General features: G+C 44.4%; 1 protein-coding gene across 2 annotated transcripts in view; it reads right to left on the bottom strand.

The window, feature by feature from the left end:
- PIK3R4 (phosphoinositide-3-kinase regulatory subunit 4) overlaps nt 1–27,561 on the bottom strand; it is a 155,368-nt gene that overhangs the window by 68,560 nt on the left and 59,247 nt on the right. Inside the window, exons 8-10 of one of the 2 annotated variants that reach the window (XM_033930022.1) lie at nt 24,076–24,279; nt 9,533–9,734; nt 4,205–4,401 (exon numbers count right to left, since the gene is read on the bottom strand). In XM_033930022.1, the coding sequence (XP_033785913.1) occupies nt 4,205–4,401; nt 9,533–9,734; nt 24,076–24,279 (603 nt within the window). The remainder of the gene's footprint in view (nt 1–4,204; nt 4,402–9,532; nt 9,735–24,075; nt 24,280–27,561) is intronic. The other variant, XM_033930023.1, reaches the window with a different exon arrangement.

Raw genomic sequence — 27,561 nt, 5'->3', positions numbered from 1 at the left:
ACTAAATAACCTCGGAATCCGAACGTTCCATAACTAGAACGTTTTGGAATCCAAACTTTTTTTTGTAGTAAATTTTGCCCCAGAATCCGAACTCTACTTTGGAATTCGAACACCATGCACATTGTGGCCCTAATTCTGCAAAGTGCTCCCAATTTTAGGCAGCTGTAGGCGTCCTACAACTGTCTAATCAGCCAATCGGGAGGCACTTTAAAAAAAAAAAAAAAATGCTCCCCAGACATAGCGAAAGCAGCTAAGGCCGCCAGTCTGCCCCCCCCCCCCCCCCCGCCGATGATCATGGTAGGAGGGTCCTAAAGCGGGAGGGGCCTTAGGAGCCTGGACTCGGAAGATACGAGTTGCCTTCCGGCCAAATTGGAGGTAAGCCCAAGGAGGGGTTCAGGGGGGGGCTTTCATTGGGGGGGGGGGGGGTCCAGCAGGAGAGTACCGTCCTGCTGGTGATCTTAGGGGGGGGGGCGTTGGGTGGTCCGGCAGGAGGAATTAGGAACACTCCTGCCGACGATCTTCGGGGGGGCGGGTTCTGTCGGCAGGAAGGGTTGAGCACCTTCCTACCGGCGATCGCAGGTTTTGTCGGCAGGAGGGTTTGGGCACCCTCCTGCCGGCGATCTTTGGGGGGGGGCTGTTAGGGATGTCCGGGGAGAGGGGTGGGGCATTTAAAACCCGATTCTGTAACCAACATCTGCAACATGGACATTGGTTACAGAATCCGGTTCCCAATCTGTGCCTGTATGTGTGTGTTTCTGCCCCTAAAATCCAGTGTATTAGAGTTTATGGGACCCAGGAACGGATTAATCCAGTTTCCATTATTTTCAATGGGAAAAATTGTCTTGGAATGCGAACGTTTTGGAACTCAAACGGGGTTCTGGAACGGATTAAGTTTGGATTCCAAGGCATCACTGTATATATTAGAGCTGCATATTTAACACAATTAACATGTTAAAATTATAACGTTAATAATTTTAATGCATTAATCACATTAAAAACACGCCACTCACTAATTCACTTAATCCCCCTACCTGCACCATCGAAGGTCCAGCATCAGTGCTCTCCCTTTCCCTCCCTCAATCCCCGTCATGGTGCTTTAAACTTTACCTTGCCGGAACTACCCAACAACAATTCAAAGAGGCCTGCTCCAAGGACTTCCATCAGCCACATCCTGTCCTGAGTAAACAGGAAGTTGCATCATCAGGGCAGGACATAGCCAACAGAAGGCCCCAGAACAGGCCTCTTTGAATTGCTGTCAAGCAGCACTGGCCAGGTAAAGTTAAAAGCACCGTTGCAGGAGTTGAGGAAAGGAAAGGGAGAGCACCAATGATGGACCTGCAGTGGCACAGGGAAGGAGAGGAGGTAGAGAGGCACTGAACTTGCAGAAGAGGAGGAAGCTGGAGGGAGAGAGGTGCTAATGTGCAGGCAGGGTGCTGGAGGTTGGAGAGAATGGGGGTTGAAGGAAGAGAGGTGCCTGACCTGCAGAGGAGGTGGCTAGAGGGAAGAGAGAGAAGTGCTTGACCTGCAGAAGAAGGGCTGGAAGAAAGGGAGATAGGTACTGGACCTGCAGAGGAGGGGGCTGGAAGCAGAGGCAGTGCTAGAGTGAAAGGAGAGAGATGCTGGACCAATAGAGAAAGAGAAGGCTGGAGAGAGAGGACTTAGAAAGAGGTGCTGATGTGCAAGGGGGAAGAGGGGGGGAAAAAGGCTGGATAGGGTGGGGTAAAAGAGAAGAACACATTGGTGTGAGGGAAGAGAGAGGAGGAGCAGCTGGACAAAGGTAAATACAGAAACAGAGGGGGGATAAGGGGCATTAGGTGGGAGCATAGGGACTGGGATACAAAGGGGAGATGCCCCTTTGTGTCCATATGGCATCCACACATATCATGGAGGATGGGGGTGGGGAAAAAATGAAAATAGAGAGGCAATGCTGGATACAGACTGGAGATACTAAACGTGGAGGGAGAATAGGAACACAGACAGGAGATGCTGGACATGGGGGGCATAGGGACACAGAGGGATGACAATGGATATGGAGCTATGAATACGGGAGATGCTGGACAAGGAAATATAGAGACACAAATGGAAGATGGACGGTGGACATGGAGAGAGAAGATATGTCAGATGGACAGAAGACCCTGAAGTGAGTTAAGAAAAGAAAGGCGGAAGCAGAAACCAGAGACTGGGACCAATATGATTTGAAAAATAAAACAACCAACCAAACAAAAAGATAGAAGAAAAATGTATTTTCTATTTTGTAAATAGAATATGTTAGATTTGGAACGTACATCTTGCCAGAGCTGGTGTTAGACATGGCTGGAGCACAGGACAGAAAGTCTATTTCCAGGCTGGCTGTGCCACCTTCAACTTCTGGCAGACTTGGGGCTCCCTCTGGCCACAGAGTCAAGAATAACTGACCTAGTTGCACCCTCCTAACACCATCCCTGGCATGTGCCATATTCATATTTTGCACTGGAAGAAATGTCTCTTGTTTCTCTGATACTGTACTACATATGTAAGGAATTTATACATACATATACACATACACACAAACACACACCTTAGTTGGTAGACAGAAGCTTATTCTCTTTAGAGCTTGCAAAAATTCACTGAACCAACATAAGACCTCTCCAAAGACATGAATGTTTAAAACTTTTCAGTTAACAAGGAGAGGAAGGGAAAGGTTACAAAAACTAGATGATTTTCTAATTGGGAAACAAAAAATGCTAAATGTATTCTAACATTTTTCCTTTGATAGGTATTCTTTTTTAGGATCACAGGGGAAAAATTATGAAAGTTTTTTCTTCCCGCCCATCTCTTTCATTTCAGGTTATAAAAAAAGAGAAAAATAAAGGCAGATAAAAGACCATATGGCTTATCCAGTCTCTCCATCCATGCCATCTACTCTCCCTTAGAGATTCTATGTACTTGTCCCAAGCTTTCTTGAATTCAGATACTGTTTTAATCTCCACCAAAAGGCTCCACCATTGGTTCACCATCCTTTCTGCGAAAAAGTATTTCCTCAGGTTATTTCTGAATCTATCCCCTTTCATCTTTAATTCCAGAGCTTTTTTTCAACTGAGAGCCTGATGTTTGTTACTGATATATTGTTGCTATTCATCTCCAACCCATTCTCTTTTGCCACCCATTTTTAAAGACTGTTATTGAAATAGTTCTAGATTGTATACTTTTGTTGTAAACCACAATGATAACATTTTTGTTCAAACTGCAATGCAGTTAGACTCCCAAAAAAATAAATAAATGAAATTAACTCAAGACAAAAGAAGAGAAGTTCTTTGCACAAGATAGAAAAGGCTGTACTCATTTACTGTGCTTTACGCTAACCAAGGAAATGCACTGAATATCTTGGACCGCCACAGACCAAGGGAGGTAGCTGGGCTGTCTCCCATAATCTCAATGTCAGGCCCTGTGTGTATATGGTGGAATTAAGCATCAAATTCTGTGACTGGCCAGATGTCTCAGTACCAGTGCTATGTAATATTTCACACCTAGGACCTGAGTTCCATTCCTGGATCATGTCTTCCACTTCAAGGCTCCCACAGAGACAACTGTCATAGCCCCTGATTGAGGGAGCCTCTATCACTGTGCAACATTGACACCTAATAGCTGGATTCAAGGTCCATGACTGCAAAATATGGGAAAGAGCTCTCATGCAAGTCTCCTAGTCAAAAATTGCTACTGCAATGACTAGACAAAAAAGGGGGATTATAAAATAGAGGAAATACCCAAGCGGTCACAAATGAAGGCTTACTGCAAAGAAGGACAGACAGATATTGATCTCAAAAAGTCAACTGCTTATGTCAACTAATTGCAATGTTCCTTTATTGTAATATTTTTAAAAAAATGTGTGATAATCCATTTAAGAAAAATATTCTATTGCCATTCTAGGGAAAATCAGGGCACAGAAAAAAAAAATAGTTTAAGCAAGATCTTAATCAGTGATAAAGTCCAGACAATCACTACAATCCTAGGGATATCTCTGCTCTCCTCCCCTAGCCATCAACATACACTTAAATATCTTTCAGTTTTCTCAGAGAAATCAGAGATAAGACAAAGCTGCAAAACATTTTTTGAACAAAGGAACAATTTTAAAACTACAAAAGTGAAGGGGAAACACTCCCCCCCCCAAAAAAAAAACAAAAAAAAAAACATGGCATATGAGTAATAACTTAAGTTACTGAAGTACCTGAGGAGAGGATGACAGAGGGACAGAAATGCCAGCAGAAGATTCTGAGCGAAAGGGTTTTCCAGTCTGGGTCCCATCTTGATCAGGAGGTGCTTGGGCTCTGGGTGCTGATTGCGTGATGTTAGCAGGTTCCAATGACCCAAACATACTTTTCCATTCTTCATTCACATTGGAATCTTGTTTTGTATGTTTTCTGGCTAAATATACATAAGAACATAAGAATAGCCTTACTAAGTCAGAACAATGGCCATCTAGTCCAACATCCCGTTTTCATGGTGGTCAATTCAGGTCAAAAGTACCTGTCAAAAAATACAAATAGTAGCAACATTCCATGCTACTGATCCATCAACAACAGAAACAGCTGAATTATCAGTGTAGCATGAAAATATAGATGAAGAAAAGCCAGGCACACTGATAGCTGTAGCTATGCAGAGTGTGAAACTCATCAGCAAATCTGCTTGTGGATAGAGATGGCTAAATAATAGTTTATAATAGAAACGGATGACATCTAACACTGGCTCACAACTTATTGTTGATAATCTTTTCATTGGACTAAAGTAACAGAAGTTACCAACTACAGAGAGGGTCATCACATGAAGATGGAATACTGAGCAGGGAGTTCATAATTTATCAAATCTATGTACTTCCTTCTCTTTTACAAACCTAGCAGAACTACAAACCTTTCTACACACCAAAGGTAATTTTAATAGGAGGTTTCTAAGGTAAGAGGGCAAGCAGGAGTTTACATAGGCAGTTATCTATAAAAGACAAATAGGTACTTATGTGTCTTTATAAAATATTAGTGGTAGAAATGATATCTACAGAGAGGTGCAGACATTTACAACTGCTCAAGAGTGGGTTTAGGAGCACATATCTACATCTTTTATTGTAAGTACAAGTGAAATGCTGCATATTTTATAATCTACACGTGTACTTGTGACTTTCATATACATTCTGCCCAAACTCCATCTCTATACATACCTACCAGCACAATATATGCCATCATGCCAACATATATACATACATTTATGCTGCTGCAACTAAATCTCTGCTTGATTCACAAAGTTATTTTGTTCCACGTGATATTGATGGCTCCTTAAAATTCAATCAAAATTTAATTAAACTTTTTGTTGGTGCTGTTTAAAGTTAATTTATTGGGAGGAGCTGTCAACTTGTGGGTCAAGAGTTTTACAAAAGGCCATATATGCACAAAAATGACTTTATAAAATTACCTCCTTTAAGCTTGTTGGTTTAAATACTTAGGTCATAAGTAGCCTAGTGGTTAGAGAACAAGCTGTGAGTCAAAGTTCAAATTTTACTTCTTCCACTGATGCTCCTCGTGGTCTTCAGCAAATCACTTTACCTTTCATTGCCTCAGGTGCAATTAGATTTTAAGTAGGTCTCTGGAAGTCCTCCAGAGACAAGAGAAATTTTCATGGATAACAATTTACTGGGAAGTTGCTTGCAAGATTGGAGCAAAGTACACTTAAAGTTAAAATAAAATAAAGACCCTGAGCTTACCTATTTACTCCTGGCAGAATATTGCATGACTATGCAAAGCAGAATGTGCACAGAATTGTACAGTCGCGCAGAATTCCCTTTTTCTGTGCAGAATCTCCTACCTTCTCGATGGGGTTGCTTGAACTTGTCACGGCATCGGCAGCAATTCTTATATACTGCTTGCTGTTAAGCCAGAAGCCTCTCCGCTGTGAAGAGACTTCTGGGTTAGTAGCTAGCAGTATTTGGGACTTGATGCTGCAAGGCACTGATGAGAGAGTCCCAAGATGGGGAGGAAGAAAAGCTGCTGCATAGGGGGATGAGAGGGAAGGAAGGGAAGCTAATGCACAGGGAAACGGGAGGGAAGGAAAGATAGTGTACATGGGGGGGAGAGAGCAGAGAGAAAGAACTGTTGGACATGGAGTTGAAGAGAGGAAAGGACAGATGTAACAAAGAGGTGGAAAGGAGTGAGAGGGAGAAATCCTGAATATGATGGAGAACATAAGAATTGCATAAAAATTCCAAGCGTAAAAAGTAAAATGATAGTGTACTACTGTTTGCCTGACCAGGATGAACAGATAGATGATAAAATGTTATCAAAAATTAGGGACAGCAACAAACTGAGTTAACATAATAATGATGGGTGATTTCAATTACCCTGATAGTGACTGGGTAGATGCAATATCAGGGCAGGCTAGGGCGTAACATTTCTTGATGAAATAATCAAGGACTGCTTGATTCAGGAACCAACAAGAGACAAAGCAATTCTAGGCCGTCCTTAGTGGAACGCATGATTTGGGTAGGAGGTAATTGTGCTGGGGCCACTTGATAACAATGATCATAACATGATCAGATTTGATATTTATGGAGTAAGTACACACAGAAAATCCATTACAACAACATTTATCTAAAAAAAAAAAAAAGAGGGACTGAAAATGAGAATGGTAAAAAAAGAAACTTAGAGGAGCAACTGCAAATGTCAAAAATTTACATCAGGCGTGTATGTTACTCGAAAATACCATCCTGGAAGCCTAGACCAGATATATTCCATGTATTAAAAAGGAGGAACAAAGACCAAACGGCAGCTAGTGTGGTTAACAAGTGAGGTAAAGAAGTGGAAGATTTGACTGAAAATAATAGGAAACAGAATAAGGAATGGCAAGTCAAATGCAAGGTGCTAATAAGAAAAGCAAAGAGACCTTGAAAAGAAGACTGCATGGGCGGCAAAACACACACAGGAAAAAACTTTAAGTATATGAGAAGCAAAAAGCCAATCTATGGACCAAGGAATAAAAGGGGTGCTCAGGGAAGACAAGGCCTGAAGACAGCAGAAAGATTAAGGGCTCCTTTTACTAAGGCGCGCTAGCGGTTTTAACGTGTGCTACAATACCGCATGCGCTAAACGCTAACGCCTCCATAGAGCTTGCGTTAGTATTTTTCATTTAGCGCGTGCTAAAAACACTAGCGTACTTTAGTAAAAGGAGCTCTAAATGAATTCTTTGCTTTGGTCTTCACAGAAGAAGACATATGGGAGACACCAGTGTCAGAAATGGTATTCAATACTAATAAGTCAGAGAAACTGAAACAAATCTCTGTAACACTGGAAAATGCAATAGGGCAATTTGACAAACTGAAGAGTAGCAGATCACCTGGATCAGAGGGTATACATCCCAGAGTACTGATAGAATTGAAAAATGAACTTGCAGAGCTATTGTTAATAATTTATCTTTAAATTCCAGCACGGTACTAGAAGACTGGAGGGTGGGCAATATAACGCCAATTTTTAAAAATGGTTCCTGAGGTAAGCCAGGAATTATAGGCCAGTCAGTCCAATGTTCGTACCAGGCAAAATGGTAGAGACTATAATAAAGAACAAAATTATGGAGCATATACATAAGCATGGATTCAGTCAAGGGAAATCTTACCTCAACCTCTACTACATTATTTTGAAGGGGTGAATAAACATGTGGCTAAAGGTAAGCCAGTTGATATTTTCAAATGCCTTTTGAAAATCCAGATACACAAAGTACTTCATGTAAGACTTCTGAGGAAGACATGGGATAGAAGGTAATGTCCTACTATGGATTAAGAACTGGTTAAAAGACAGAAAAACAGACAATAGGGTAAAATAATCAATAATCTCAATGGAGAAGGATAAATAGTGGGGTTCCCCAAGGGTCTGTGCTGAGACCACTGCTTTTTATCATATTTATCAATGATTTAGAGAAGGGAATAACGAATAAGATAATTAAAGTTGCTGATGACACAAAGTTGTTAAATTACAAGAGGATTGTGTAAAATTGCAAGAGGACCCTGAAAGACTGGGACACTGGACATCAAAACATCAGATGAGGTTTAATGTAAGCAAGTACAAAGTGATGCATGTGGGAAAGATGAATCCAAACTATAGCTATGTGATGTAGGGTTTCATATTAGAAGTCACTGCCCAGGAAAAGGATCTAGATGTCATCGCTGAGGATATGTTGAAACCCTCAGCTCAGTGTGCAACAGAAGCTAAAAAAGCAAACAGAATATTAGGAATTATCAGGAAAGGAATGGAAAACAAAGAGAAGAATGGTATAATGGAAGATTAGGTTTTCACCTTCGATAATCTTCTGTTAGTCTCTGGAGGATTCAGTACGCTAGGTGTTCAATCCCTTCCCACAATCTGGGAGTTGCAGAAATCCAAACTATTTTCTGTGAATGTTCTCCTCCTACCTTACAGAGAGAATTAGAGTCTCCTACAGTACAGTCCCAAAGCCAAGCAACATACTGGAACAAATCCATGACAAAATAAGGGGACATGGGGGAACCTCCCTGGTAACAAACAATTTCATGGTAGAAGAAATGATACAATGGGGTATATGTATCTGACAGTGAGTGGGAGTTAAGAGTTGAAAGCAGGTTCAAAAAAGTAGGCTTTTAGCTTGGATTTGAATACTGCTAAAGATGGAGCATGAAATATTGATTCATGCAGCCTGTTTCAGGTATATGGCACAGCAAGAAAGAAGGGACGTAATCTGGAGTTGGCAGTGGAGGAAAAGGGTACAGATAAGGACTTACCTGACAAACAGTGTTCACGGAGGGAAGCTAACCTGCTGGGTGCAGCAAGCATCCACATAAAGCAGCCTTCGGTAATATGCATACTCACAGAAGAGTAAACTCCCCACAGGACCCGTCTACTGGCTGGAAGATCCTGAAGCCTGTAAGGAGAATAACTGAGGCCAAAGAAAGCAGGCGATTTAGAAAACTGAGCTTACACAGAGAGGACAAGCTATACTGAATCCTCAAGGGACTAACATAAAAGAAGATTATTGAAGGTGAAAACCTAATCTTCCATTCTGTTACTTCCCTTCAAGATTCAGTACACTAGGTGACATACCAAAGCAATGGCAGCATCTAGAGGGAGACAGATGAGCCTGCCCGTAATATTGAGGTCTCAAAAGCAGCATCAGAGCGAGCTGCCACATCCACCCGGTAAAACTGGGTAAAAGTATGAAGAGAGGATCAAGTAGGTGCCCTGCATATTTCATCTGAGGAGGGCGGAAAGCAGCAACACTTAAGCATGGGCCTGTGCTGAAAGGCCCAGTTACAGTTGCAATTTCCTTTCTAGATTTTTGGTCCAGGAAGAGGTAATATGGCAGCAAAGGAAATGTTAGGGGGGAGGGGAAGGAGATGCTAAGCATAAAGGTAGAGAAAGGAAGACGAGAGATTATGCTCTCCTACCTATCACTGCCCCCAAAATGTTGCCATCCTAGGCAGACAAGTCTATCTGGTGGCAAAGCCAGCCCTATATGTGACTAATAATAATGCAAAACTCAAGACACTAACCACGTTTGTCATCAGTTTCTTGTTTTGGCTTTACAAGGTCAACTTGTCTTCCATTTATTCCGAGAGCTGCCAGCTCGATCACACCTTTTTGTGCATTATCCTGGAGGTGGCTCTGGTCCAATACATTGGCCTTGGCTTTGTTGGATTTTAACATGAAGTCTTTCAAGGCTAAAAGTTTGTCTTCTTCTGCCTCCGTCATTCCCTGCCACAGAATGAAGAACAGGAAATATATTTTTACAGTTTTTACAAAGGAAACAAGCAAGATCATGTGCCAATTATATACTAGAGGTAAAAGATTCAGTAATCAATTCTGTTTATAAGAAATCCCAATAGTAGTAGTCCAGAAAACTGGCATTTAGTTCCTTTGTACCAAGCATTTTCCCCACAGACACAAATGAGGTAATATCATTGCAGGACACTTATGTCAAAGTCTCTAAAATGGGCCTATTTTATAAGGGCTATATAGGTGTCTATGTGCCTATATTAAAATAACAGGCAACTCAGAACTATCCCCACTAACACAAAAATTTATACCTGCATATATCGCAACTCTGCTCCTGCTCTACCCAAACTACAGCTCTGGGAATGCACATATAAGTACCGTATTTTCGCGGATATAACGCGCGCGTTATACGTGATTTTACGTACCGCGCATACCCCTCGCGCGTTATATGCCTGAGCGCGGTATACAAAAGTTTTTAAACATAGTTCCCACCCCGCCCGACGCCCGATTCACCCCCCCAGCAGGACCGCTCGCACCCCCACTCCGAACGACCCGCTCGCACGCGCTCCCACCCGCACCCGCATCCACGATCGGAGCAAGAGGGAGCCCAAGCCCTCTTGCCCGGCCGACTCCCCGACGTCCGATTCTTCTCCCCCCTCGGCAGGACCACTCGCACCCCCACCCCGAAGGACCGCCGACTCCCCGACAATATTGGGCCAGGAGGGAGCCCAAATCCTCCTGGCCACGGCGACCCCCTAACCCCACCCCGCACTACATTACGGGCAGGAGGGATCCCAGGCCCTCCTGCCCTCGACGCAAACCCCCTCCCCCCAACGACCGCCCCCCCCCCAAGAACCTCCGCCCGTCCCCCAGCCGACCCGCGACCCCCCTGGCCGACCCCCACGACACCCCCACCCGCCTTCCCCGTACTTTGTGTAGTTGGGCCAGAAGGGAGCCCAAACCCTCCTGGCCACGGCGACCCCCTAACCCCACCCCGCACTACATTACGGGCAGGAGGGATCCCAGGCCCTCCTGCCCTCGACGCAAACCCCCCTCCCTCCAACGACCGCCCCCCCCAAGAACCTCCGACCGACCCGCGACCCCCCTGGCCGACCCCCCCACCCCCCTTCCCCGTACCTTTGGAAGTTGGCCGGACAGACGGGAGCCAAACCCGCCTGTCCGGCAGGCAGCCAACGAAGGAATGAGGCCGGATTGGCCCATCCGTCCTAAAGCTCCGCCTACTGGTGGGGCCTAAGGCGCGTGGGCCAATCAGAATAGGCCCTGGAGCCTTAGGTCCCACCTGGGGGCGCGGCCTGAGACACATGGTCGGGTTTGGCCCATGTGCCTCAGGCCGCGCCCCCAGGTGGGACCTAAGGCTCCAGGGCCTATTCTGATTGGCCCACGCGCCTTAGGCCCCACCAATAGGCGGAGCTTTAGGACGGATGGGCCAATCCGGCCTCATTCCTTCGTTGGCTGCCTGCCGGACAGGCGGGTTTGGCTCCCGTCTGTCCGGCCAACTTCCAAAGGTACGGGGAAGGGGGGTGGGGGGGTCGGCCAGGGGGGTCGCGGGTCGGTCGGAGGTTCTTGGGGGGGGGCGGTCGTTGGAGGGGGGGGGGTTTGCGTCGGGGGCAGGAGGGCCTGGGATCCCTCCTGCCCGTAATGTAGTGCGGGGTGGGGTTAGGGGGTCGCCGTGGCCAGGAGGGTTTGGGCTCCCTTCTGGCCCAACTACATAAAGTACGGGGAAGGCGGGTGGGGGTGTCGTGGGGGTCGGCCAGGGGGGTCGCGGGTCGGCTGGGGGACGGGCGGAGGTTCTTGGGGGGGGGGGTCGTTGGGGGGGGGGGGTTTGCGTCGAGGGCAGGAGGGCCTGGGATCCCTCCTGCCCGTAATGTAGTGCGGGGTGGGGTTAGGGGGTCGCCGTGGCCAGGAGGATTTGGGCTCCCTCCTGGCCCAATATTGTCGGGGAGTCGGCGGTCCTTCGGGGTGGGGGTGCGAGTGGTCCTGCCGAGGGGGGAGAAGAATCGGACGTCGAGGGGGGGCATCAGGCTTTCAGGATGGGGACAGGACTTCAAGGGGGGACAGGCAGATCTTCAAGGGGGGACAGGCAGACCTTCAAGGGGGGACAGGACTTCAAGGGGGACAGGCACGGAGAGGCGGGGCAGTGCACCGAAAGTCAGGGCGGGTGAACGGTGAGTCGGGGCAACCAGAGGAGAGTCGGGGCAGTGCACCGAAAGTCAGGGTGAGTCGGGGCAACCAGAGGAGAGTCGGGGAGGGCGAAAGGAGAGTCGGGGAGAGCGAAAGGAGAGTCGGGGTGGCCAGAGGAGAGTCGGGCAGCATGCGCGTTATATGCCTGAGCGCGGTATAGAAAAGTTTTTGTACATATCATCGTGATTTCTGCGCGCTATACCCCTGTGCGCGTTTTACAATGGTGCGCGTTATATCCGCGAAAATACGGTACATGTAATATCAGCAAATGTAGCTGTATGTGCATATTTAGCTGTACGATGTTATAAAAGCAATCTAATCTAAGATTACAACCAGTGGTTAAATCTTCAAAATTATAGAAACATCCAGTATATCCACTGATTTTATCAGTGTTACCAAAACCCGTAAACTGTGTTAGTTTTTTAAAAATTTTAATATTTTAGTTTTATATTATTCTACTATTCTACAATTGGTGGAGAAAAAGCCTCAGAAATGAAGCAGAAGCACCATCTGGTGTCAGTATGCGATACCTCACAGTGCTCCTGATTTAATCATCGGCAAAAAACCACCAGCCTTCCTACATATCTAAAATATCCTTTCTTTTCTAATTTCTTTATTTTTTCTGTTATATATCTTATTTAAAAATGTTATATAGAAAGATTAAGCAGTGTGTAAACTTTCATACTGAATACCAAATAACCTTCTTTGACTGCATACATTCTTACAACTCGTGCCTTTTCAAATCATGCTTTTCAGTTATTTTACAGCACACAGTGTGTTCAGTAGCACTTCCACTACAAGAAACGGCAGTCAAAATAAAGGAAATTTTTCATTTACCTTAAATATGTCATCGTCTTACATATCCATTTCAACAGTTTTATAGTTTTTTCAATTCTTTCAGTTTGCTCTTCACATTCACCACATTCATTAACAGCAAATGGTGTTAAGCCGCTACACTGCCACCAACATGGGAAATGTCAGCAGTTTGAATGCTGGAACAAAGCAAGACGAAAAAAGCCATATTGATGAATATACCCTGATGCAGCGGTAAAAGCAAGAACTACTGCGAAACGCTGGCCGCTTTGGTGGCAGTGTAGCAGCTAACACCATTTGCTGGTTGATGAATGTGTATGCTGTAAAAGAACTGAAAAGCATGTATGGTCTATCTAATCTTCCCAAGAATTTGACAATGGTATACTCGGGGGTAGGGAACTCCGGTCGAGAGCCGTATTCCAGTCGGGTTTTCAGGATTTCCCCAATGAATATGCATGAGATCTATTTGCATGCACTGCTTTCAATGCATATTCATTGAGGAAATCCTGAAAACCCGACTGGACTATGGCTCTCGAGGACCGGAGTTCCCTACCCCTGGTATAGCTTAATCGTACAATGTTATGTGAAGTCAACACACAAAACAATGTGCAATTATATCCATTACTATACTATACTAAATTACAGGATGGGATACTTTAGGAGTCTTTCCCAGAATTAAGTTATAAATGCATATGTACAGATCACAGAAGTCTCTGTGTGACACATACCTATACCAAATATACTCTTATTAAAATGTACTCTATTACAGAGTCAAGACAAACTACATTAACAACAACAAAAAAGACGACCCTGTTAACAGAATGGAAATTGCATTTTGTGAATACTACTCTTGGGTCATTTGCTTTTCAATGGATTACATACCCACTTAGATGGAGTAGTGATTCTAGCCACCAGAAGGAAATAATTAGAGTGTCATAGGAAGAATTCTAGTTGAGGAAGCAGGAACATCTTGAAGTGGTGTAAAGTTACATCTGGAGAACTCTACACCACTGCATATTTGTGCAGAACTCTGCAATTGCCACAACAAATTCTTCAAAGGGAGCAGGAGGCAATTCCATCATTATCTGCCCTGCCCCTCCGCCTATGGTACACATACCCCACGCTTGACCTCTGCCCCAGGTAAGACAGACTAACATCTTCCTCTACATCTACTTACCACTAAACTCTGGAGTCAAATTTGCACAAGAGGAGGAATGCAGCTGTATATTAGACCATGTCCTTCTTCCCTGCCACTACAGGCAGACTGCTACACATACAAGGCCAAAATTGAACTAAGAGGCTCGACTTTGTCCCAAGTAGCTCAAATTCTGCAGCTAGACACAAGAAGCAGAAGAGAAAGAGGACAAGGACATGGCCTGACATGCAGCTGTTTTTCTCCTCCTTCAATTGTGTAGAATAGACTCCAGAGATGAGAGGTAAGTAGGAGAATGAAAAAATTAAAGGAGTACCTCGAGTTGAGGTGGTTGAGTGTGTGTGTGATGGGGGGAGAGAAAGCTGAAATGGGAAGGGGCCAGCTAGGCATATAAGAAAAGGTGGGGAAGACCAAGCTCTATGTGTGGGTCTTGGGAGAGGGGGAGAAAAAAACCTGAGAAACAAAATGGGGGTAGCTGAGAGAGACTTATAGTGGGGAAAGGGAGGTTGAAAGAAAGGGGGGGGGAACTTGAGAAACAGGGTGAGTGCCAGGGCAGGGAGTTGATAAAGTACAGAGAAGGTAGAGATTATGAGTGGCCATTTCAGATACAGCTGCTGGATGTATACACAAGCAGAGGATTTGAGGAAGAGCTGCGAGGGGTCTGTTCTGGTGGAGAGGGAAGGAAAGTGAGAAAGAGCTATGGGTGTGTATATAGGGGATTGAAAAAGAAACTATAGGGATGTATGTGCCAAAAGGGTTCTGAGAAAGAGAGAAATGAACAAAGCACCAAAGGGTGTTACAGAGAGAGGAAGAGGCAGAGAGAAAACTGGAGGGGTGATCAACACGGAGAAGAAGAGAAAATTGGGAGCTGAACCTGCTAGAAAGGCAGGAGAAGAGAGCGGGACCGCAGAAGACAAATATGAATATGGATGGAGACGTGCTAGACCCCAATTGATTTTCAGAGGGTTGCTATCATGAGTAGCTAGCAAGGTAGACAAAGCAATGGGGCCAGATGGTGTACATCCGAGGGTGCTGAAGGAATTTAGGGAAGTTCTGGTGGCTTCACTGACTGACTTTCTCAATGAGTCTCGCCTAGAGTCAGGACTGGCACCGGAGGACTGGAGAAGGGCGGATGTGGTCCCTCTCTACAAAAGTGGAGGTAAGAAAGAAGTAGGGAATTACAGGTCAGTAAGTCTGATTTCTGCGGTAAGCAAATTAATGGAAACACTTTTAAAACAGAGAATGGTGAAGTTTCTGGAATCCTGTGATTATAGGACCGTAGGCAACATGGATTCACTAGAGATAGGTCTTGTCAGACAAATCTGATTAATTTCTTTGACTGGGTGACCAGAGAATTGGATAGAGGGAGTGCGATAGATGTGGTGTATTTAGATTTTAGCAAAGCCTTTGACAGTGTTCTACACAGGAGTCTAATAAATAAACTGAGTGCCATCGGGATAGGGCCCAAAGTGACAGACTGGGTTAAGAACTGGTTGAGTGGAAGGCAACAGAGGGTAGCGATCAATGGAGATCGCTCTGAGGAAAAGGATGTTACCAGTGGTGTGCCTCAATGGTCTGTTCTTGGACCTGTTCTTTTAACATTTTTATAAACGATATTGCTGAAGGGCTTTTGGGTAAAGATTTGCCTCTTTGCAGATGATACCAAAATCTGCAATAGAGTAGAAACCCAGGATGGTGTGAACAACATGAAGATCTTGCAAAGCATGAAGAATGGTCTGAAATTTAGCAGCTAAAAAAATGCAAGGTCATGTATTTGGGCTGCAAAAACCCAAGGGAACGGTACAGTTTAGGGGGTGACAAACAATATGTGCATAACTGAAGAGCGGGACTTAGGTGTGATTGCATGTGATAATCTTAAGGTGGCCAAACAGGTTGAAATGGCAATGGCAAAAGCTACAAGGATGCTAGGGTGCATAGGGAAAGGTATAGCCAGTAGGAAAAAGGAGGTATTGATGCTCCTGTATAAGACTTTGGTGAGACCTCATTGAGAATATTGTATACAATTCTGGAGGCTGCACCTTCAAAAAGATATAAAAAGGATGGAGTCGGTCCAGAGGAAGGCTACTAAAATGGTGCATGGTCTTCATCATAAGGCTTATGGGGACAGACTTAACTATCTCAATCTGTATACTTTGGAGGAAAGGCGGGAGAGGGGAGATATGATACAAGATGTTTAAATACCTACATGATGTAAATGCACATGAGTCGAGTCTCTTTCATTTGAAAGGAAGCTCTAGAATGAGAGGGCATAGGATGAAGTTAAGAGGCAATAGGCTCAAGAGTAATCTAAGGAAATACTTTTTTACAGAAAGGGTGGTAGCTGCATGGAACAGTCTCCCGGAAGAGGCAGTGGAGGCAGAGACGGTGTCTGAATTCAAGGAAGCATGGGATAGGCACGTGGGATCTCTTACAGAGAGGAAGAGATAATGGTTACTTCAGATGGGCAGACTGGATGGATCATTTGGTCTTTATCTGTGAGCAGTGGCGTACCTAGGGGGGGGGCGGGCCGCCCCGGGTACCAGCCCTAAGGGGGTGTTCCCGGCCTTGCCGTTCAGTCCCCCGCCACCCCCGAAGGACCGCTCGCCCCCCTGGCCTCCCCGCACCACCTATGAACAGCCGCAGCAGGATCGCGAAGTCAGCGTCAGCATCCCTGCGCTGCTTCCTACGACGCGATCCCGCCCCTCCTCTGACGTCAGAGGAGGGGCGGGACCGTGGCGCAGGAAGCAGCAGGGATCGCTGACGCTGACTTCGCGATCCTGCTGCGGCTGTTCATAGGTGGTGCGGGGAGGCCAGGGGGGCGAGCGGTCCTTCGGGGGTGGCGGGGGACTGAACGGCAAGGCCGGGAACACCCCCTTAGGGCTGGTACCCGACGCTGACTTCGCGATCCTGCTGCGGCTGTTCATAGGTGGTGCGGGGAGGCCAGGGGGGCGAGCGGTCCTTCGGGGTGGGTCGGGGCATCAGGCCTTCAGGGTGGGGCGGGCGGGCAGGCAAGCAGGCTTTCAAGGGGGAGGGGGTGACAGGCAGGCAGGCAGGCCTTCAAGGGGGGACAGGCCTTCGGGGGGGGGTGCAGACATTCAAGGGGTGCAGGCCTTCAAGGGGGGCAGGCAGGCCTTCAGGGGGGTGCAGACCTTCGGGGGGGGTGTAGGCCTTTGGGGGGGTGCAGACCTTCAAGGGGGTGCAGGCCTTCAAGGGGGGAAAGGCAGGCAGGCCTTAAAGGGGGGACAGGCCTACAAGGGGGTGGGACAGGCCTTCAAGGGGGGGACAGGCCTTCGGGGGGGTGCAGACCTTCAAGGGAGTGCAGGCCTTCGGGGGGGGGGGGTGCAGTCCTTCAGGGGTGGGGTTTAGGCCTTCAGAGGGGGACAGACCTTCGGGTGGGAGGTAAAGTCCTTCGGGGGGTGCAGGTCTTCAGGGGTGGGGTGTAGCCCTTCGGAGGGGGGACAGACCTTCGGGGGAGGGGGGGTCCTGGTGTAAAAGTACACAGAGGGAGAGAGGGAAGGGGGGGTTCAAAGATACATGCATATGCCAGACTTTGGGGGTTAGAAATAATGGGTCTAAAAACAGAGGAGTGGGAGAGAGATGGTGCATAATGGGATTTAGGGAGGGAAGGAACAGAAAGGGAGAGAACTTGGAAACAGGGGATGGTGTGGAGGGGGGATAGAGATACTGGATAGGAGGATAGTTGGGAACAGAAAGGGAGAGATGGTGGATCCTGGGGTGGTGGGGAGTTGAGAAAAGGTGAATCTGTGGATGGAGACAAAAAAAAGGAAAGATGCCAGATCTCCGGGAGAGGGAAGGGAAACAGAAGGGGAGAACAGAGATGGCAGACGGATGGTTAGCACGGAGAAAGGAGACCCTGGCAAGCAAGACAACAAGAGCCTGGGACCAACAAGATTTGAATATTGATCAGAGAACAAAAGGTAGAAAAAATAATTTTATTTTCTGTTTTGTGATTACAATATGTTAGATTTGAAAAGTGTACATGAGACAGCTTGAAATGGGAACTTTTCTATTTTTGTGAATGGCAAGGCTGAGTTCAGTTAAAATATATGCTTTATAAGAAAATATAATAATGTGTTTTATAAAGTTTATAAGCATTGCTGGCATACTCGGTGAGGTGTTCCTAGTGTTGGTGGTGGTGGTAGCATGTCAGTGTGTTGAGAGGAAGAGGTAGTCTGGGAAATTCTGCTGAGCAAACTCTGGGCCCATTTCCACCCCCAGTTAGTCCACTCCACTCAACTGGTTCACACACTGAGTGGGTCTTTGGGTGTTATTTCTGGGTAGTTGTTTTAGAATCTCTTCCAGTGGTTTGTCAGTATCTCCTTCTGGTCCAAGGAAGGAAACTTTGTCAACCTTAGCATTGACCTTCAGAATATGTTTGTAACAGCGCTGCTTGTGTGGCATTAGGCTATGTAGTGATCGAAAGAAAAAAACAGACCTTTGCACATTTTTGCACTATATGGTGGGTGTATGAGGAGATTCATTTCCTGCACAGTTAAGTCCATTTTTTCTACTGAATAATAGTATAGGTACAATGAAAGTAAATAGCAAAAATGTTTGAGTAGATAATTAAGGAAATCTTTTTCATATTGCTTGCTTATGGACTGGGAAAAAAGACTGTTCAAGCAAATGTCTCCAGAACTGCTTTAATGGAAAAATGTGATTTTTTTTTTTTTTAAGTACTTTGTGAAATTTATTGTTGTTGTGAAATTTATTGTTATACTTTGTTTAAACTTAAAAAGCGGTGTCATTAACAGTGAATCTAATCGAAAAATCGATTCAACAGGGTGAATCGGATCGAATGAAATATTTTTCTCTGAATCGGGCAGCACTATTGGCTACCATGAGAATGGGCTACTGGGCATGATGGACCATTGGTGTGACCCAGTTAGGCTATTCTTATGTTATGTTCTCATCTGTAGGGGCCTTTGTTTTCACTTCTTATTTTAATGTATTTTTTTCCTGGGAACTTATCAGTGTTTTTTTATAATGGGAACAAAAATGGAAGAGAATTAATGTGTGTGGAATGGGGGGGTAACTAATTTCTTCAGCTAAATAATTCAATCCACTTCAAACAGACATAGGAGAACTCACGCACCATTCACACACCCTCCAACCAAAAACGTCAAAAGAAAAAAACTGTTCGACAACCTCCTAGCCATTCGAGCTGCAACACTTGACCCCCAACTCTACAACCTATTGACCTCGACCACAAACTACAAAACCTTAAAAAAAGAAATAAAAACCCTTCTATTAAAAAAACACATAAAACCAAACTAACATAATCAGAACTGTCCCAAGCATCACCTGCAACTACTCCATATGTACTTCTGATGTCATGACAATTCAGACATAATTTATGTTATGTTATGTTTGGAATAATGGTTACATAAATGAGGTTCAATAAAAGAAAATTTTCTGTGGGAGCATTTGTTGGAACTTCTGTTATCCTGATTTCTTCTATCTGTGGGCTTTCTTTAGCTAACCTACTTATCTGGGGCTTTCCACTTCTGCAGCTGCCCTTTTCACGGTCCACTTTGCGCTTGCACTCTCTGGGGAGGGGGGGTTGGGTCTGGGCTTGGTGGGGTAGGTGTGTCTGGTAGTTTTGTCTGGGTGGTGGCTGGGTGTTTCTTGGGTGCTTGTTGTGCGGATTGGTGTGTCTGGTGAGCGGTCTGGGTGTTGTTGCTTGTGGGGGTTTTTTTCATTATAAAATATGGCTGAGGGTCTAGTCCGGCTTATTATTCTTGTGGGTTCTGGGGTGGGATTTGTTTGCTTGCCCCAAGTTTTGGCCTTTTGTTGTGTATTGCTATGCCTCTCATTGGCAATTTTCTCTTGGGAGAGGCTTGTTCATGCTTGTTGTTGCTGTTACTCTCATTCTGTGTTCTTTTTGATAATGTATAAGTTTCTGTACAGACCATGGTTGCTTGTCTGGACCTTTTGCCATTCTCAATAAAAATACTTTGGAAAAAAAAAAAAAAAAAAAAAAGAAAATTTTCACTGCCTGTTTCTATTCTGACCATTTATTCCATTTCATGGTTATTGCAAAAAAAAAAAAAAAAAAAAATTTTACATGAGGGGGGGGGGTGTCAAAAAATGATGGGCCCCGGGTGCCACATACCCTAGGTACGCCACTGTCTGTGAGCATGTTTCTATCATGTCTAGGAAGGGATTTCAAGCTAAACTGGAGAGTGAGATTGCCGGAGGGGGAGGATTGAACCTGAGGAGTGAGAAGCTGGGTCTTTATCAAAGGGGAATTCTACACAAAAACTTACAAATAAAGAATACAAAATTTTGCAGTTTAAAAATAAAAATATATTGTGTGCAGAATTATCCCAAAAGTAATAAGGGTATTTTGGGACACATCCAATGTATACTAAACTACTGTTCAGAGCCTCTATAAGATAGTATAATCCCAAGTATATTACAAAATTCCACTGATAATAATCCTTTTAACAGTAATCCGCAGCTTCTGGCCAGATCTCATTAGGAAGGATCATTTTTCTCACAAGCTTTCCCTTAATCTGTCTGCTGTCTGTAATGAAACACATCTTTTTGCTTTAACCTAGAAAATAACTGTTCCTATCTTTGTCCCTCCTTTTTTTATGGACCCAGTAATTCAAGCCTACTTCCATTTCCTTCCAACTAGGGCAGGGCTGATCAATTTTTGTGGCTCTGACCCCATGATCACAGTTAAATAAAAAAACAAACAAAAAAAAAACAAAAAAAAAACTGTGTGATCCCCTCCCCATGACATTTCAGAAAAATGATGCACCTGCAAAGAGTCAACCAAGATTGTAAACCCCAACCCCTGACCTCTCAAGTACTGTCCCCCATCCCCACTTGGGCTACTTCAATTGCAATCCTAGATCAGAAGACATGAAGCATGGTTCCCTTTGGAACCTAAAAACCATAAGTCTTTAATCAGACATCTAGGTACGTATCACCCATGTAACACAACTAATATAGATCTTGTACATTAAGACTGCCTATTTATTAAGAGCACAGTTAGAGCCAGCAATCTCTTTTACTTGGATTGTTCCCTTCTTTTTAGACACTTTTATTGAAACATAGAAACATAGAAATAGACGGCAGATAAGGGCCCACGGCCCATCTAGTCTGCCCACCTTAATGTCCCTCCCCTAACTTTGCCCTGTGAATAGATCCCATGTGCCGATCCCATTTGGCCTTAAAATCAGGCACGCTGCTGGCCTCAATCACCTGTAGTGGAAGACTATTCCAGCGATCAACCACTCTTTCAGTGAAAAAGAATTTCCTGGTGTCACCTCGTAGTTTCCCGCCCCTGATTTTCAACGGATGCCCTCTTGTTGTCGTGGGACCCTTGAAAAAGAAGATATCTTCCTCCGCCTCGATGCGGCCCGTAAGATACTTGAACGTCTCGATCATGTCCCCCCTCTCTCTGCGCTCCTCGAGCGAGTATAGCTGTAATTTGTCAAGCCGTTTTTCGTATGGTAGATCTTTGAGTCCCGAGACCATCCGGGTGGCCATTCTTTGCACCGACTCCAGTCTCAGCACATCCTTGCGATAATGCAGCCTCCAGAATTGCACACAGTATTCCAGGTGGGGCCTCACCATGGATCTATACAATGGCATAATGACTTCCGCCTTATGACTGACGAAACCCCTTCGTATGCAGCCCATGATTTGTCTTGCCTTGGACGAAGCCTGCTCCACTTGATTGGCAGACTTCATGTCCTCACTGACGATTACCCCCAAGTCTCGTTCTGCTACCGTTTTTGCTAGGATCTCGCCATTAAGGGTATAAGACTTGCATGGATTCTGGCTGCCCAGGTGCATAACTTTGCATTTTTTGGCATTGAAGTTGAGTTGCCATGTCCTAGACCATCGCTCCAGTAGGAGTAGGTCGTGCATCATGTTGTCGGGCACTGAATCTTCGTCTGTTGTGCATTTGCCCACTACATTACTCAGTTTGGCGTCATCGGCGAATAATGTTATTTTACCTCGAAGCCCTTCTGCCAAGTCTCTTATAAAGATGTTGAATAGGATTGGGCCCAAGACTGAGCCCTGTGGTACTCCACTAATCACCTCCGTCATTTCGGAGGGGGTGCCGTTCACCACCACCCTTTGGAGCCTACCTCCAAGCCAGCTCCCAACCCATTTCGTCAATGTGTTACCTAATCCTATAGAACTCTTCTTGCTCAGTAACCTGCGGTGTGGTACGCTATCGAATGCTTTGCTAAAGTCCAGGTACACGATGTCCAGGGACTCCCCAATATCCAGCTTCCCCGTTACCCAGCCAAAGAAGCTGATCAGGTTGGATTGGCAGGATCTCCCCTTAGTAAATCCATGTTGTCGGGGATCCCGTAGATTCTCCTCATCCAGGATCTTATCTAATTGGTGTTTGATTAGAGTTTCCATTAGTTTGCTCACTATCGATGTTAGACTCACTGGTCTGTAGTTTGCTGTCTCCATCTTTGAGCCTTTCTTGTGGAGTGGAATGACGTTAGCCGTCCTCCAGTCCAACGGGACGCTGCCTGTACTAAGGGAGAGGTTGAAGAGCGCGGACAGTGGCTCCGCCAAGACATCACTCAGCTCCCTAAGCACACTGGGGTGCAGGTTGTCCGGCCCCATTGCTTTGTTAACCTTGAGCTTTGACAGCTCACCGTAGACACTGCTGGGCGTAAACTCAAAGTTACTAAACGGGTCAACTGAGCCAACCCTTGTCTGTAGCTGAGGGTCGAGCCCTGGCGCTTCTCGGGTAAAGACTGAGCAGAAGTATTCATTTAATAGCTGGGCTTTTTCCGAATCCTTTTCCACATAGTCTCCGTCTGGTTTCCTAAGACGTACAATCCCGCCTGAGTTTTTTCTTCTATCACTGATATACCTGAAGAAGGATTTATCTCCCTTCTGGATGTTCTTTGCTAGAGACTCCTCCATGAGGAATTTAGCCTCCCTGACTGCTGTTTTGACGGCTTTTGATTTGGCCAGGTAGTCTGCTCTAGAGTCCTGCTTCCCTGATTGTTTGTAAGAGATGAATGCTTTTTTCTTCTCCTTGATCAGGTCTGAGATCCCCGCAGTAAACCACTGTGGCTTATTGTTCCTTCGCCGTTTACTTACTGATTTTACATAGCGGTTTGTTGCTTCTTGTATGGTTGCTTTCAAAGTCGACCACATGTCTTCCACGTTATCGGTTTCTTCTTGGCTTTGTAGCGCCTGGTGAACAAAGTCTCCCATTTCTTTGAAATTTGTGTCCTTGAATTTGAGGACATTGGTTAGTGTAGTAGATTTATTGAAACCTTTCCTGATATTGAACCATACCATGTTGTGGTCACTGGAGGCCAATGTGTCGCCCACCGAGACCTCTGTGACACTTTCTCCATTGGTAAGTATCAGGTCCAGTATTGCCTGATCCCTTGTCGGTTCCAACACCAGTTGCCTGAGGCTTGCTCCTTTCATAGAGTTTAATAGCCTCCTGCTGCTGCCGGAAGCAGAGTTAAGTGTAACCCAATCCACATCAGGCATGTTGAAGTCACCTAGCAATACTGTGTCCCCACGCAAGGAGATATTTTCTATATCTTCGATTATTTCCATATCCAGGTCATCCTGTTGTCTTGGGGGTCTGTAAATTACGCCAAGATACAAGCATTTGTCCTTCCCTCTGGCCAAATTAACCCAAAGGGATTCCCCAGTATACTGGACATCTGAGATTCTCGTGACCTTAATGTCATCTTTAGTATATAATGCTACACCCCCTCCCTTCCTACCCTCTCTGTCCCGGCGAAGCAAGTTATAACCCGGTATGACCATGTCCCACCCGTGGGAGTCTGTGAGCCAGGTTTCGGATATCGCCACCACATCCAGGTCGGCATTCCTTATTTCTGTTTCCAATTCCAGGATCTTGTTTCCTAAACTGTGTGCGTTGACGTACATAGCCCTCCATGTTATATTTTTGTTATGTCTCAGTGGGGATATTCCTGTTTGAGCTATTTGAACACCTTTAGCATTGTTTGTGTTATTTGTGCTTTCCTGAGGCTCAGAACCACAATCTGTACTCCCCATATACCCAGAACTACAGTGGTTCTGAGCCCATAGTAAAATTATAAACGGGACATATGACACTCGTATTTCTATAGTCATAACAAAATGTAGCACTACCTGAGACAACAGCTTCTTTAATAGCTGAGCTATAGCTGGATCCTCAGGAGGAGGGCAATCAGGAAGAGTACCATTCCGCTTCTTCTGGCGCATCTGAAGATGCCTGAAAAGGCTTGAAATATCTTTTGAACGTAATGCATAATCGAATATGGAACGACTTATCGGCTCTTTTAGGACACTCAGCAGCACAATTTCCTTATCGATCTGCAATTTGAAGAATCATCAAGAAAAGCAAATAAAATCGGCTTAGCAGGTCATACACATGTATACATAGGATGAATGGACCACGTGTTACCTTTACTTTGTTACAGAAATATGTTATCCTGGAGTCCAGGAATGATTCTTATCAAATCATTCAAAATCACTTGTTAAACTTGACATCTTTTTAAAAAATTCCACGCGAGGGGGATAATAAGGATTAAGAATTAAGCAATGAAACTGTCTTTACTGGAGGGCTCTGTATTTCCACTAATAGGCTATAAGAGTCATAGACTTGCTTTACAATTTTGATTTACATATCTTGATACTCTCTCAATGCTTTCTTTGGAATGGTATATTGGTGTGCCAAAAGAAGAAAAAGAAAAGAAGAAGAGAAGTGATGACTATTCACGACAATATTTTGTCAATGGCCCCCATATTTTTATAAATTTAGTATATGTCCCTCTTTGTATTGCTATTGCTCATTCCATTTTAAATATATGACATAATGTATTCCACCAAAATGTATAACTAAGGTTACTGTGATTCTTCCAATTATTGGTTATGTGTTGGATGGTTTGGAGTAGGCTATACAATACAATACAAAATTGTAAAGCAAGTCTATGACTCTTATAACCTCAGAGCCCTCCAGTAAAGATAGTTCTATTGTTCATCACTTCTTCTCTTCTTCTTTTGGCACACCAAAGGGGATAGGGTGTTGGGTACAATTTTACATAATATGTTATAATATATTCTATAATATGTGTATATTCTGATTGAAAATATGATGAAGGTTGGGAGGTAGGGGGGTAAACGTATCACTAGATTTTTATGTAGTAGATATCAAAGTGCTATTGTGTAATAACTTGTTGAAATATATTATTTTGTGCACTTATTGTCAAATTTGAAAATGAATAAAGGAGGAAAAAAAAAAGGAATGGTATATTTTATAATTACATTACATTACATAACATTAGGGATTTCTATTCCGCCTGTGCCTTGCGGTTCTAGGCGGATTACAGTATAGAAAATATCTGGGACATTCCAGTAGAATTACATTTCAGGATAAGAGTAAGTTACAGGAACAGTAATGAGTTATGATCCTACAATTTCACAGAAGATAATACTTATTACAGAAGATAATACATATAACAGAAGATAATGCATTTTACAGAGGTAATACATGTCGACTCGATCGGTTAAATCGGGTGTAGTGTAGAAGAATTACAGTACATTCTAGATCACAGATAAAAAGATAATATAGGTGGGTGTTTCCGAAGTCGTTGATTGGGAGCTCATTGGGTGGTGGTTAGAGTGATGGGAGATATTTTTTGAACAGTAATGTTTTTATTTCTTTGCGGAACTCTTTTATGTCTGTTGTTTTGGTCAGTAATTTTGAGATGTCAGAGTCTATTTTAGCTGCCTGTGTCCCCAGAAGGTTGTCGTAAAGTTTCTTACGACTAGTACCGTTGAGTGGTGGGTAGGTGAAGAGGTTCTGTGTTCTCCTTCTTCTTGGTGGGAGGTAGTGGTGAAAACGGTTAATTAGGTAACTGGGTGCCGTGCCGTGGGTTACTTTGAAAATGAGACAGTAGAGTTTGAATTGTGTTCTTGCTTTTATTGGTAGCCAGTGGGATTCAAGGTATGCATTGGTAATGTGGTCGTGTTTGCTGAGTGAGTATATGAGTCTGAGGGCTGTGTTCTGGATGGTCTGTAGTTTTTTTATTGTGTTGGTCAGGCAAGGTAAGTAGAGGCTGTTGCAATAGTCTACAGTACTTAGCACAAGGGATTGGACAATGATCCTGAATTGCTCTTTGTTAAAGAATTTTCTGATTTTTCTTAGATTTCGCATTGTGAAGAATGCTTTTTGGGTGATTTTTTGGATTTGTGTTTGCATTGTGCAGCGTCTGTCTAAATGTATACCTAGGATTTTGAGGGCGCTCTGTATAGGGTACTTGATTGAGTTTACTTCCAGTTCTGTTAGGGATGGTTTTTTTGTCCTTCTCTAGTAGTAAGAATTTAGTTTTGTCAGAGTTCAGCTTCAACTTGTGATCTGTCATCCATTTTTCCACTGTTTCCAATGTAGTTTTCAGGCGTCCTGAGGAGATTGGGTCGTTTATGTCGAATGGGAGGAGGATGGTTATGTCGTTCGCATAGCTGAAAGAAGTAATATTTAGGGCATCCAGGGTGGTGTCTAGGGAAGCTATGAATAGGTTGAAAAGTGTGGGAGAGAGGGGAGAACCTTGTGGTACTCCGCATGGATTCGACCATGGTTTAGATAGAATGTCTTTTGATTTGACTCTGTATGTTCTAGTTTTAAGGAAGCCTTGGAACCAGTTATGAACTTTACCTGAGATTCCTATTGCGTCTAGTATTTGGAGAAGTATGGAGTGGTCCACCAGATCGAATGCAGCTGAGAGATCAAATTGAATGATTAGCAGTCTGTTTCCTTGGCTGAGGTGACTTCGAGCTATGTCTAGTAGAGTTACCAGAAGAGTTTCTGTACTGTGGTTGGTTCTGAATCCGGATTGGGATGGATGTAGGATGTTGTGGGCTTCTAGGTACATGGACAGTTGTTGTGCAACTAGTCCTTCTATTATTTTGATGTATGTTGGGATAGAAGCGATTGGTCTGTAATTTGATGGGTTATTTGTTGGACCTTTGGGGTCCTTCAGTATAGGCGTAATTATAATTTCTCCGAGGTCTGGTGGGAACTGGCCTTCCCTGAGTGTGGTTTGTAGCCATAATGTGTAGCTAGCTTTGAAGTTGGTGGAAGCAGTTGCTAGTAGGTATGGTGGGCAGTTATTCAGATCATATGATGATTTGCAATATTTTTTTGTATAGCCTGTCCAGTTCAGTCCACTGGGTTGTAGGGAAGTCAGTCCAGATCCTGTCTGCTGGTATTGCTTCATCTGTTGTGGGTTTTATTAGAATCTTGTCTATGTTGTTTTGTGGGTTAATGAATGTTGTTCTAATTGAGATGATTTTGTTTTTGAAGTGGTCTGCTAATTGAGAGGCTGTAGGTGTTAGGTTTTCCTGGGTGGCTAGACATGGTTTGGTGTCGGTAAGGTTTCTTACTAGGTTGAACAGTTTTTTTGTGTCTGGTTTGTCGGTGCCTATGAGGTTGGAGTAATAGTCTTTGCGTTTTTCCTTCAGTTTGATTTTGTATTGCTTGATTTGGATTTTCCATTCTGTTTTAGTAATATCTTGTTTCTGTTTTATCCATGCCCTTTCTAGTTGTCTACATTTCCTTTTTAGTTGTAGGAGTTCGGTGTCAAACCATTTATCTGA

Source organism: Geotrypetes seraphini, chromosome 2 (genome assembly GCF_902459505.1).
Source record: "Geotrypetes seraphini chromosome 2, aGeoSer1.1, whole genome shotgun sequence".
In the NCBI taxonomy this organism is placed as follows: Eukaryota; Metazoa; Chordata; class Amphibia; order Gymnophiona; family Dermophiidae; genus Geotrypetes; species Geotrypetes seraphini.
The sequence above is the reverse complement of the archived record's forward strand: the minus strand, read 5'-3'. Positions and strand labels throughout refer to the sequence as shown.